General features: G+C 43.6%; 1 protein-coding gene across 16 annotated transcripts in view; it reads left to right on the plus strand.

Moving 5' to 3' along the window:
• Positions 1-1481: 1481 nt before the first annotated feature.
• Positions 1482-14202, plus strand: part of KLF12 (KLF transcription factor 12) — a 246156-nt gene continuing 233435 nt past the window's right edge. For 8 of the 16 annotated variants that reach the window (XM_080556818.1, XM_080556829.1, XM_080556832.1 and 5 more), the window contains exon 1: positions 1507-1866. Coding sequence is in view for 3 of the 16 variants with exons in the window: in XM_080556838.1 (XP_080412964.1) it covers positions 4498-4512 (15 nt within the window). In the remaining 13 variants the exon portion in view is untranslated. The other 8 variants (XM_080556838.1, XM_080556830.1, XM_080556819.1 and 5 more) reach the window with 8 other exon arrangements.

Here is a 14202-nt window from a genome sequence, read left to right on the forward strand (position 1 = left end):
GCTAGGTGGACTTCTGTTTATATCCGTTTTAACATTTCTTATTTGCTATTCTGTCTTTTTTAACCTTGTGAAAATCGAGATAAGATGCAGGGAGAAATAGCGAGGGGGTTACGTTACCTAAACCGTTCCAGCCAAAAGGCGGCCGAGGACCATTTATAGGTCAGCGAAGGGGAGAACGCACGAAGCGGTGCATGGATGTATTTCAGGCAGTTGGCATGAAACGCGCTAAGGGAGCAGACTTTGGTTGTGGTTCCTCAGGCTTCCTGAGCAACTACTGGGGAAAGCAGCAAACATGAGTTTGTATTTACCGAAGGCAATAGCATTTAAGCAGTAATTATTTACCTCAGCTCAGCCTGGTTTTCTGTGTAAATATGCACACCCTCCAGACTTTTACAAACACACTCACGCAGCAGGCCCATCTACTGGACAAAGAGTCGCTCGTTTCCTATTTCATTCGCCCAACTACTGCTGTGAAAGCTTCAGAGGTTACAACCGGGGGATCTGCTGAAGCTGTTGAGCCGTGCTTGAATGCGAGGGGGTCTCGCAGCAAACTTTCCATGTTTGACATGCTCTGACCCTGCTGAAGGCCGGGGCCCAGCACGGCACCCTGACAGTCGTGAAGGCCACCAAGCTTCCTGAAACTGACTTCCACACACTGCTCAGAAACCATCTTAGCAGCCGGGGCTGGTCACAGCTCACCTGCGCCCTGGCCGTGCTGTATTTCCTCCCTGCAACAGGAGGCCTCGGGGAGGAGGCAGAAAACAGCCGCATCGGCTTCACGTTATTAACAAGACTCTCAGACCCAAGGAAATCCCTCGGGAACTAGTTAGGCCCGCTCAGTAGCTCCGACGCGGGACAAACACGGGCCAGGGTGTTTCCACCACAACATTTCACTGCATGAGCATTCCTTTGTAAGAAAACTTTCGAGAAGAGATAGGGATTTACTTCTCAAAGTTTAAAGACAGAACCTCATGATTTACGTTTTCGTTTCCTATGAGGTTTAGAGGAATTATTTCAAAACACAACGAAGAATTTTTCACAGAGTTTAATATTTTGGAAGGCTTCTTTCTCCGTGTGCTGTTACTTAAAGCCTTTGCGACCCAGCAGGCCCTATGCGGGCCAGTCTTCCCCTGAAGGAATCCCTCAGCCAGCCGAGGTGCAGCTCAGCCCTACACAGTGACCTCCACGAAAAAGAAACAACCCCAAAAACAACCAAAAAAAAAAAAAAAACACCAAACCCAGCAACCCACCCTCACAGGCTTCTCACAAGCCGCAGCGTTAAAAATAAAAGGAGCAGGAGGGGAAGGCTGGCAGGGCTGAGCCCGCCAGGTACCCGGGCAGGGCTCTGCCCCCCCCCCTCCACCTCCCCGTGCTCCCCCCTCAGCGCCCCCGGGGCGTTCCCGCCGCCACCCCCGGTGCCGAGGCGCGGCCCCTTTCCCCCCCCCGGAGCCCGGCCGCCGGTGGGGGCGCTCCGCCCGCCGCCCAGCACAGCGGGGCCGGGCCCGGCGGCTCGGCGGGGCCTTTGTGTGTGAGGGGAGCGGCGGCGGCTGCCGCCCCGGTGCGGCGGCGGTGGGCGAGGCGAGGCGAGGCGAGGCGGCGCCGGGAGCCTCCACCCCCGGGCCGCCCTGCCCGCGGCTCCTCATGTGACGCGGGTAAGTCGGCGGCCAGCGCCGCGCTTCCCCCCGCTGCTGCCGCCCCCATTCATTTCCCCGCAGCGGCGGCCGGCCGCCGGGGAGAGCCTCTGCCCCGGCCCCCGGGAGAGAAGGGGGGACGGGCGGACGGAGCCTGGCGGACAGACGGACAGACAGAGCCGGGGGGAACCCCGAGTCGGGGGAAGGAGGCGGCTGCTCTGCGGCTCCCGCTCAGGTCTGTGCCGATTCCGTTTCTTATCGGAATAAACTGAACGTGCGCTTTATGGTTATTTTTTATTATTATTTTTTCTTCTTGCCGTCCCAGTCAGCTTTCTTTAAAAAAAAAAAAAATAACCGCTCGTACGAAGTGAAATCGCTAAAGAACATAAATAAAAAGGGATTTACTGGGGGTTGGGGGGTGCCGGTCGGAGCGGGGCGGAGGCGGCCGCGGGGCCGCGGGGTCAGCGGCTGCCGGCCGGGGGGGGCTGCGGCGGCCGTTGGCGGCCGGTAACGGCCCTACCGCACCGGGGGGGCCGCCCGCCCCAACTTTCCCTCAACTTTCCTGCTGGAGGGGAGAGGGGACACCCGCACACAAAAATAATAATAATAATAATTAAAAAAAGGGCGGCGAGCGGCGTGTTTGCAGTGCGGGGGGGGGGGGGGGGGGGAGGCGCCGAGCCCTTTGTGCTGCCCCCCTGCCACCGGGACCGGGGTGTGTGTGTGGGGGTTACGCGCGCCCCTGTTACCCACGCTCACCCTCGTTACCCGTCACTAAATAAATACACGCCTGAAGAGCCGCGCTGAGCCGTCAGCTGGCGGCGGGGGGGAGCGGAGGGCTGTATTTACATGAAAAGCATGTGCACGGGGCGCCGGGGGGGAGGGACGCGGCCGGGGCTGCCCGCCGCCGGCACCGGGGGGCACCGGCAGCGCTTGGGCTTTGCTTATAGGATCCCTATAAATATATATATTACATATTTTTTTTATTTATTTTTTTTTTCTCCTTCTCGCGGGGGTGTGATAGCCGGCGAGAAGCCTTTGCAGACCTTTCCGCGGCGGTCGCTTTTGACAGCGCACCGAAACCTGCTCGCGTGTATATACATATATATATATATATGTATATATAAATAAATAAAATCCCAGATACGTTACGTACTCGGGAACAGAGCTGCTCGATGCGAGGTGCCGAGGATAAGTTCGCTTACATCATGGTTTAGCTCAAGCCTGTTAAATTCTGCTAGCCTTTGGCAGCCCCCGAATAAGTAAGTAAACCTTTTTTTTTTTTTTTTTTCCGCCGTTTTTTGGTATTCTCCTCTTTTACCGTCATAAATAAGCGATATTCTTCTTTCTATGCGTTTTTTTTCCCCTTTTCATCGCCCGTTTTGTCTTGCCGCGGCAGGTAGCCGCGCACGGTTGGCGGCAACTTGGCGGGGCTGCCTCTCGCCGCCCTGGCATCTGGGCTCCATTTTCTGGCCGCCGGTCGGTGCCAGCCCCGAGGCGGGCGGCAGCGGCGGGCCGGGCCGGGCCGCCGGCACCATTTCCCTCACGCCGCCGGGCCGCGGCTCTCCTTCCATTTTCGCCTCCTCTTCCGAAGGGGGGACGCGAAAATCCCTCGCTGATGGGACGCGAGCAACTTGAAGCCGCTGGCTGGGCGCCTGACGCCGCAAGAAGCGGAGCCCCCCGGCCCCCCCAGCCCTGGACATCACCCTCGGGGCCGTTCCTTCTCTCCCCTTTCCCTCTCTCTCCATGGATTGAAGGAGCTGGAGAAACCTTTTTTTTTTTTCTTTCTTTTTTTTTTTTTCCAGCCAACCTTTTCCTTAGGTTACAGGCAGCTTCACGAGGTGGCTTGTATTTATTTATTTATTTTTTTCCTTGTACCTTCTCAGTTCATGGAGTTGTGAATAGCGTTTAAAGAGGGCTGTGGAAAAAAAAAACAACTGTTTTCTCTGCGGTTGCCCAGCTGTGGGGAGGACGTAGGAGATACGCCGAGGGGCGTTAGAGGAATGATTGCGTGTGCGCTGGAGGGGCTGAAAGGAGTTTGGGATTTGGGAGGTGCTGTTTGGTTTCTGCTTCTGATAATGAAGCAATATCAGACATGTAAAAAGGGGGATGGGAGATGAGGTGTTACTTTTTTTTTTTTTTACATATGTATCTATTTCCTCATCAATACTTAGTGACAATATTTCCAGGCTTACCCCTCTCTTGTAGAAAATCCTTTGCTGAAAAGATCCCTAAGATCCCAAGAGAGACCAGAAGAATGTTTGTAACAACTTCGAAAAATAAACTTTAAGATTCCAGGACAGGCTAATCATGTGGTCCTCTGCCAGGTATTTCTGTTGGGATTGGCTGGATCTGACTGTGCGATCTGAGCTTCACTTCTGGAGAGAGATTTAAATATTGCAGGGTTGAACTAGTTCTTCTGCCATGAAGTGGTAGAAGGGCTTAGGCTGCAGGCCCGTGTTGTAGGAATCAACTTTCTGTTCAGTCTCAAGTCCACAGACCAACACGACGCATGACTGTACCTGCCGAAATTAAATAGAAATACGGACCGCACTTCTTGAGCGAAATGTGCAATGTCTCTCGTAGATATTCAGGATGCTCTTGACCGCACCGTGGTGTTGCAGAAGCCCTCTGAAATTGGGTGGTTGTTTTGGCACTTAGGGCGTCCTGTTGTTTAGATTTTGGGCAGGCATCTGTGTGACCTGAGTAGCTTATCAAACAAAGGGAAGGCGTGTGCCTTTTCTAATCACTGGGTGAGCAGTGCCTGCTGACGCTAGCCTTTCTGATGTTACAGTGCTGCGGTCTTCAAGCTTCGGGTCACTGGGTCCACTCCGTGAGCTTCCCGCCACCGCTGGCACCACCTTCCCGGATGGCCAACCTCCTGGTGTGTTTCTTAAGGAAATAAGTGTCATTTGTGTTGTGTAACAGGTCTGTTTGCTTCAAGATGGGTTTTGACCAAGCCTTTGCTCAACTAAAAGATACAGACGCCTTATTCAGGGTCTCGTATTAATGAAGCTGGGGAAATACTCATCTTCCCTGAAGTATTCCGTTTGTGGCTTGTGAAGAATTGTGTCTTGGTTTATTTTGTTGGGAGATGGTTGTGGCTTCCCTTTCCTTGACTTAAATATAAAGAGAAATAAAAACCCAAATTTCTCAAAATGGAAATTTCAATTTTAGAAAAGCTGAGATGGATGCGGCACTGAGACTTTGACCTTCTCAGCTCCTGACTGGTGGTTGTTTACTACAGCTGCAGCTGTGCGTCTTTGAAAGAGGAGGAGCTGCAAACACAAGCATGCTCACTTTCCCCAGCTAACAAGAAAACATATAAAGAGGCATGATGTTGAAGAGTGAGATGTAAAGAAAAGTATTAAGCCGCGTTTGGGTTTTCCTTTACGTTTGTGCAGGGTATGCTGTGTATCTGAAAGACGAATTTGGGGTCTTGAAAGTGCAAACGTGAAAGCATGAAATGACTACATTTCCTATGCAGTGAAATTTATTTTTTTAATGAAAAATATGCTTAAGGTAGAAAAGAGAAACGCTTTTATGCTGTAGTACTAAAGACACTTTTAACAGTGTTAGTCAATCAAAAGCTCCATGTAACCTTACCCTGTGAGAACGTGCTGTTCAACTACTGAACTTTAGACAGACCTCCTGTTTCAGCTAAATGAATTTTTTTCTTAAGTCAGTAGTAAATGTGAAAATAAATGAGCAGCAAGAGTTATTTTCAAGGATTTAGTGTCACCGTGATAGCTGTACGCCTAGCTATAAACCAAAGCTACGTTGACAAACTTGACTAGAGCATTGGCTAGACCTAGTACATGCATGTAATCCAGTTGTGAAAGTGGGTAAAATTGGCCCAATGTGAGGAAAATTGTGCGGTCTCTTTTGGGTTATGATAAAACTGTGCTGGTGCTTTTGCATTTGCATTTGGAAGCCTTTTCCCGTGTCAAAGACCTGTTTAGATTTGGTACCCTAAAATGTATGAACTTTCTCATACTTTCTTGAAGTTTGGTGTGACTGGTTTAAGTTTACTTTGAATCCGTGTTTTTGTGTTTGCTCCCGTGCAGTAACTATAATATAAAAACAGTAGAGTATTCTTTAATTAGTTTTATATACCATTTGGTGGCACAGAATTCTTGAAAGAATAGTGAGAGGCAGAAGGAAGAGAAAAATCAAGGTGGCTTTGCCAAGAAGTCAGTATATTTATACTGCATATAACACTGCGCTTGTGTGGACTTCTCTGTTCTTGATTCCAGTGTATAACCTCTTGGTATTTTTCAGAAAGCATAATCCGGACTTTGGTCTAAACCAAAAACTATAATATAAGAATATTTTGCAGCAGACATAAATGCAAAATATAATGTGATTTGAATTGAGATGTCTTTAAATTATGGCTATGCCTTCATCATGTAACTATTTCTCTGTCATTTCCTGTATTTTTGGGCAGGAATGGTGGCATAAACCATCCCAGTGTTGCTCAACTGAAATATATATGGTAAAACTAGGCTCAGGAGTGAATATATGAACTCATTTAAAATGTTTTCAAGGACTGCAGTTGGCACAGGCCAGTGTGTAAATGTGGGTGCTTATTTAAGAGAAGCCGTCAGCTTGCTGTGCTCCCTCTTTGCAACATTACAGGGTGGAGAGGACTCTGAAGTCAAGCTTGGCCCACCAGTTGCTACAGGAGGCCCCTCACGGCCTCTGAATATTGCGTGCAAAATGAGTCGAGTGCTGGATTCTGTGATGTTGATTCTTCTTCCCCGTCGGGGATCTTCCTTACCTCCATTTTTGATGCTTTGTGCTGTTTTTCTTCATGCACTTTGCATCTGTGTGCATCAGCTCCTTTGTCAGAGGAGCCTCCTCAGCAGCAGGTGCAAGGGCAAGACTTGTCTAGGTGATGGGTTGCTGACTGTTATTGTTATTAAGTCTAATAAAACTACAAAGTTAAGGATGCAAAAGCTAAGGTGTATTAGAACTGAAGCTGCATGTGTTAGGGTCAACGAAGATGACCTTTAACAGTTAAAGAGTATTTTAACAAATAAATTTTGCCAAGACTATTGTAGCTTGACATTTCCTCTGAATGCGATCCTAACAATGTCCAATGTCTGTATTTTTATTTTTTTTTAATCTCCCGGTTTGTTTATTTGTTCATAGTGTTGTGTTTTGTGTTGTTTTTTCCTGGAACACCGAGGAAGCACATTTCCTTGTGTGCAGTGATGTTTATCCTGTTGTGGGTCGCTGGTAGCGCTCGCATTGACGGGCTTTGGAGTCACAGCACAGACCAGCACCACTTGAGTTAAAGCACGCCTGGTTAGCAGTAGCAAGCTTTTGTCCTCTGTGTGAACCAGCCTTCAGAGGGGGAATGAAGTACGCTCTTTGCTAACGGCTGGCACGGTATTCGCTACATAGCAGAGTAACGATGGGACTCAGAAATCCCCAGCTTTGTTCCTGGCCGTGGGGTGAGCATGTTCTCGTTGTTTAAACACAGAACAATCAAATGCATGACCTTGGACATCAGTGCAGCAAAGGGGATAATTAATCAGATGATGTGTCGTGTTGGAGACCCGAGTTCTGGTCCCAGTTTTGGCAGGTGTCACCTAGGGTAACCGCTTGGTTATCCTCTCTGTAAGGTGCAAGCGACGATACTAACTTATAATTAGTGTGAGGCGTTGTCCAGTGGCCAGAGCTGCAAGGAGCACAAGGTTTTGAATGCACTGATCCTGCTGGCTATCTAAAGATAGTTTCTTTTTCTCTGCCTTGGCCCTAAAGCCCTTTCCTGGTGCATCTGTTTCCTGGGGGCTTAGCCAGGTCTGCAGTGCAGGGAGCACCGTCATGCCTGCTGGCCAGGTCGCTGCGGCCGATGCGTGGAGAATGGGGTCCATCAGGAGGGATGCTCGGGCCCGTGTGCAGAGTTGGAGATCTCACCGGCAAGCTTCTGGAAGCCTTCTTGGGCACCTGCCAGCTGTAGTTGTCAGCTATGGTGCTCAAATTGCAACATGTTGGCTGTGGAATGGGAAAAGGCAACTCTATAACCCCATCAGTTTCTGTTGGGAAAGTTATCAGTCATCTGTGGCTCCCTGAGGGAAAATCTTTCCAAACAAAAATATTCTTTACTTTTTAGACTTTTCCCCATTACCAAAATAGTCAAAGATACCTGATGTATTCTTGAAAATGTTGGAATCAAACTTTGCAGAAGCAGACACTGAGAATTTCAGCTGAAATGACTGAAGTTTGTTAAATAACCTAGTATTAGAAATTTGTAACATCAAAGAGTGACTAGGATTGTTGTCATCTACTGTGAATATTATTTTTTTTTTTTCCATGGGACTGGCATTTTCAGATGAAGTGCTAAAAATTCAGGACAGTTTTCATAGCAGATGTGATAACACGTGGTCATCCTCGTTAACCATAGAGGTATTTAGAATTAATCATTATTAATTGCCAGTTCTTCCTTGGAAAGAAAGAAAGATGACTGAGTATTATTCAGTAACATCTGACACACGAATCTGGGCAGGACTTGACTTAAAATCAGAATATTTTAGAGATTCTTTTTTTGTTTTTTTAATTCTCTGTCTTTGAGTGTGTGATGCTGGCATAAAACATTTTTGAATTAGTCTTGGAGTGAGGGTTGGCAGTGCATGTAGAAGAGCATGTAAAGAGCTATGATCGATGACACTTTAAAATTTTTCTAAGTGTTGGACAGTAGTTGGAGCTATTCCAGTTTCTTTTTCATAGAATCTTTCTGTTGCAAGAAAATTTAGGTTAAGTGGGAAATGAAAAGAGTTTCCAACAAAAACCCCCCTAAAACAGAGGTGGGGAAAATCACTCCTTTCCAGTTTCTGTCAATCAGTAAGACTTACAAGATGACTTAATTTTTCACAGATTCTATCTAGTCAATGAAATCTTTTGTATAGATGGTACCCAACAGCATTTTGAAAGGAAAACATTAACAGAATGACTATTTTTTTTCTCCCTTCTGAAAAGGAAAGCATGCAAACTCGGTCTAGTTGGCAGGCAGATTTGGAGGCTGTTAATTTAGAAAGCTTTGCCATTTTCACTTTTACTTTCCAGATCTATATTCAGCTAAATCAACATTTTGCTAAAAATGTCTTCAGCATATATACCTGAAGAATATATAGCAGTAGTTCTGGGCCTTGCATTTTGAGAAGGTGGACAAACTGGTAACTTGTAATTTTTGGTTGGGACTGTTGGGGTAAAGTTTACAATAGTCACATCAAGCAAATAATGTCATCTGCTGGGGGAGAGGAAGGGAGTGTGAGTTCCATGCACCATGTGCTTTTTTTTTTTTTTGTGGCTTCCATTATTTGTCAATTAACTCGCCACATGCGCTGTGAGAGTGGGCACCCTCAACCAGGCTGTGGTTTTCTTCCTTAGGGAAAGCACTGGGATCTTAGCTATTCGGTACCCGAGTCATCTTGTGGGCATGTCTATCAGCAGAAGTGAGAAATACTTGTACTTTCACATCCCTCCCAAACATTGCCAAAGTTCCACACGCGTGAAGCTTTCATTGGCATATCTTCTTCCTCCCCTAGAAAAATAGGAATTAAAAATAAAAGGAGAAAGTTTTTCTTTTGATTACTTCTGACTGCGGTCAGTTTAGCTTCTTCACAACCATGAGTTCTTGTCACTGGGTGTTTAGCTATTGCTTCTTCTGCCTCTTGTGACATGCTGCACTGTCTCTCTTTGGGTGAAAAATATTGTTTTCTGACATCCTTTTCATCCTGGTGTAACCCTTCCACTGATGACCTGAATGGGACAGAGTCTTGTAATAAAAAGACTTCTTTAATTTGTATTCCTAGTTGGATTTTCTGGGTCCTGGGTTATTTTAAAGCCATCTTCATTTTATGAATGGCATAGCAACTTTACTCTATTTTCCACTCTATGCTTTTTTCTTCCAAACTTTTCTTTTTGTACTGCTGTGTACACACCTGAACCTGCAGGCTAATGATATAGTTGTCTTTTGAGCTGTGGTTGGGGTGTCAGGTGGTGATGGATGTTGTAGCTGGATTTAGTGTTAGATATTTGACGTATCCTTGTATATTACTGTGGTATTATAAATAGTAACATAAATGTAGCATGAAATACCTTTGTATCAGCTAAAAATTAGAAATACGAAAATTCTGTTGGCTGAAATGTCCTTGTGCTATAAAATTAATTCAGCAAAACAAACAAAAAAATTACCTATACAAAAGAATCTGTAAAAGAAATGCTTATAGAAGGGCTATATAGATTGCCATGTGCCGTGGCAATCACTTGATATGATCTAAACCAGTAATGCTTGTCAGCATTCTTCAGACATTATGGTGTTCTTAGTTTAAAGGCCGAATGATTAAGCTGCAGCTTTTATGAAGTCTGAGCATTGGCAACTGGGCGAAGTGTGGGAATCGCGTCCTAAAAAGCATCCTGACTGCACTGCAAATGCCACAGAAAAAGTGGTGCCTAACTTGGCCAGCATGCAAGTTCCGAAGACTTTTAAGGATTTCTGCCTGGATAAACAAGTTCACGTTTAGCCATAGCTGCCAAATTCAGTTAATTCTGACAGTTTTAGTATGATCACTGGTTTTGGAAACCATCATGTTCTGTACCTCTAGTGGGAGGCATGCGACTCTGAAACAACTCTTAATTCAGGGATTTAGGAGTACTTCTAGGCTTTATTCCTGTAAAACTGTTATCATTGTTCTTGGTGTCTGGCACGGGTTTTCTTAACTCTTTGTACTGCTCTCTTCTGCCTAAACGTAAAGCCCAATATTGAGAGCGGGATTTAATTCCCTGTGTCATAGGCTAAAGAACATGTCAAGTTCCCCCGATAGGGTAGCATGTGAATATGTGTGTTAAATCTGTATTGACTTAGTGAAAAAGACTTTGAAAAGCGTATATTTAAAATGTTAACTGAAGAGTGAAGCTTCATTTTGAGTTCATTGCCATCCTGAAGGATGGTTTCAAGTGGTGGCTGGTTGTTTGAAGTTTTCAGTTGATGATGGACATACTGTCATTTAAGCAGATACCAGAAGGAACTTACCATAAAGTCAAATGAAGTTATATTGATTAAAGTTATATTGATTAAACTTATTGATTGAAGTTATATATTGATTGGCTTTCTGAAGCGAGAAGAAAAAAAAGAGATCTGAACGTAGGGTTGGATTGTAAATTCATTGATTTGAAGATCAGACAAGATGGTTATGATCATCTAATTCAGTTTAAATTGAGTCATCAAGAGAATATCACCTGGACTTGGATTAAGCAAGTGTATTTTGTTGGAGCTTTAACGTTTTGTGAATACATGAGCATACCGTAGAAGACATTGTGTGATGAAGAATCACCTATATTCTTTGGTAAATGGATTCAGTGATTATAATTGCCCTAATCTTTATGCATTATATGTACCCTAAATTTATCCATATATTTGGCTTCCAGCCATTTAACCTTGTACCTCTGTCTCTTAAGTGAGTGGTCAACCAGTCTCCTGTCAGTTCCTTCTTTGTCTTTGCTTTCAGAGTTTGCATAATTGATCAGTGTTTTAATTTGTAGCTGTTGAAGACGGTGAATTGATTTAGCTCGTTTTTACTTCCAGATAGCAAGCAGGAAACTTTGGTTTAAGCAACCAGTTTAAAGCTGCTTTTGTTACTGTAATTCTTCCTCATTTTTCATTTCCAGTGATGTCCATTGTCTAAGGGACATTTAGCATGCTGATACACAGCAGAAAGTCTTATGCCACATATGTTGGTTTTTAGTCGAGAGAACGCATACCCATGTATTTAAAACTTTGTGGAGTTAATTTTTCTGAGCTTTATTTTTATCATTTTTTTTAATATTACAGTATGTCAAATGCTATGTTTCTTATTTACTGGATGGTTTTATTTAAATACTGACCTGTTCGAGCTGTTCTTAGGTGGAAATCAGAACTCTGGTAAACTGTAGAAAACATCGCTCAGATCAAAATAATAAAAATAATTTATTTTTAATGTGCCAGGTTACTGTAGAAATCCTACTAAGAAGTATTTGTGCTTAAAACTAATATTTATATTAAATAAAGGAAAAATGTAGTATAAGAAGGAAAAGTGAAACTCAGTTTCTATTTAGAATGTACTTGAGGGTTTTGCAGCTAGTATGTATCATTCTTCAGCATATTGTTTATCTTAAGACTGGAAGGAATAAAAAGAAAGGTACCTGGGTTTTTTTGCTCCCACTAGATTTTTTTCAACTTTTGTATGAGCTAGGTACTGGTCTGTAGTAGTTGAATAAGCTGTGGAAAAGAAGCTTTCTTATGCACCTGCTTATGGATTAGTTTACTCCATTTCAGTTTTGTTTAGTCCGTGATTTTTATCAGACTGGTAATGGTAATTTCTTTGAAACTTCAATAGCGAGTGAGTACTCCTTGAATGCTGATGAGGGAAGGAATTTAAGTCATTTTTATAATTTCAAATTTGTCTCTCAACTTGTTTGAGAAGAATAAATAAAAGTCAGAAATTTTCGTTAGAATTTACAACAATGTTACAGGAAGACTATTTCTTTACCATAGAGGCTTTGGAATGCTGTTTGTTAGGCTGCTGCTTCTGGAAGCATTAAACTTTTGTCAAAAGATAGGAGTACCCATCTATTCTCATGTTGTGAAGCTGCATATGAAAGTAACTTTTATGAAGGCTTCCCTTTTTCTCATCTATTGTTGTTGACACCCTATTTCTCAAGTGCCTTTTCTGACCTGCCCACTCCGTATATTTTATATGAAGCATGAAATACAACGCTTGCTGGCCAGGGATATCAGATGAGTAGGATTACGCATGCTCAGTTTTTTGTGTGCTTATGTTATGTTGCACTACTTAAGACCTTTTTGTCTCTTGCTTACCATTTTTTCTTCATGCACTTAGCCAGGATCATTTCAAATGTAATAATGCTGTTATTGTTTGGATACTCTGTTTTCCCTCCCCATAACTGCTGTTCGTTAATCATACTCGTTTTAAAAGAGGGAGTACGAGTGTCAGGTGATTTTGCTGAGCTTGGCTCGACTTCAGGAAGTTCTGCTCTTTCCCAGTAATTTTATTATTGATGTCCTGCTGGTACTCCATTTTTTTTTCTTCCTATCATTATTTCATCCTTTTTAGAGCCTTGCTTCCATGTTTACATATGCACTGCTCTATTTGCTCAGTCTTCTCGGAGATAACAGTTGTAAATAAAGCTTATTTCTACATACTCTGATTATAAAACTATAATCTTGGATAAGTATATAAGGAAACCAAACTGAAGGCTTTTTTTCCCTCCCAGACTTTTCCTTAATTTCTTGAAATAGCAACTAAATGCCAAAGCATGATTAAAAAAATGGGAAAATTTACAACTGTGCAATTGGAAATGTAATTCCCTTCCTCCTTTTCAAGGAAGGAAAAGGAAATTTTTTGGTTCTGTCATTTTCTTTCTCCAGGTTAATGTAACTACTGTAGATCATGTAAGAAGGATCAGGATTAGGAACAAGGACCATTGTGCAATGTAGCCTTGTGCAGCAAGTTGGAAAACTGAAAGGTGCCATTTAGAGGCAAGATTTTATTAATGCTTCAAGCTGTCTGGGAAGAAAGTGAATGGCTCACCAGGTAAAGAGCACTAGAAATATATTCAGTTGAAGTTCTTTGCCAAAATAATGTCTTGTTGTGCTCTTGAGAGAAGTTCAAATCAGTGTTTACTTATCTGTATTTTAAAAACAGAAAGAGAAGTACGTAGTAAAACAAATATTATACACGTCTTATATTGTTGCAGAACTAATAGGTCTGTGGGGAAACATCACCTTTCTAAAATCAAATTGACCGCCTGCCACCTGTTGCAATCCCAGCTTTTGCCCCAGTTCTCCTCCTGACAGACTCACCTTTCATCTTACTCTGCAATATCTTGATTTAAGCTTCCAGTGGGGTACTTGAAGTGGGCTTGTACTGTACTCTATTGGACTTACTACTATTCATGATTTTTATGCGCTTTATGGACTACCAGTTTATTAAGAAATAGCCTCTTACAGTCAAGCAGTGGTGTTTGAGACTTGTGAACAGCTCTCCATGGAGCTTTTGAACTCTGTCTTCTGAGTACAGCTCTTCATATGGCAAAAAAAAGAAATGTGAGCCTAAACCATATTCAGTCATTAGCTTAGAAACTTTTCTCTGCAAATGCTAATAATGATTTCATTTTTTATTAAAGTGCAAGTTTTAGATGTTGCTTGTTGTTCTTTACCAGTAATATTGCTCTTGTTTTCTCTACCCAATGTCTATTAGCCTTTTTATCTTTTTTACTTCCGAGGTGTGTTTTTATGCAGCATTAGTTTCCATTGCACGCATTTCTAAATGTAAAAACCAGTCATTCCTTAATTTATATTTTCATGTTATAGATCACATAGCACGTTACAGGTCCCTGGAGTCCTGAAATTCTGCTGAAGATTTATTACAGCAGTTCTTGAAAACACTGCAGTAGAGCAGTAACCCGTTATTTTCGGAGCTAATGCAGTAGACAGCTGGAACTGCACGTGGCATCTCGGCGCCGGTTGTGTTACCTTCGGGAAAGCTTGGGATAACCTCACAGCTTG

Source organism: Anser brachyrhynchus (genome assembly GCF_964034855.1).
Source record: "Anser brachyrhynchus genome assembly, chromosome: 1".
NCBI lineage: Eukaryota > Metazoa > Chordata > Aves > Anseriformes > Anatidae > Anser > Anser brachyrhynchus.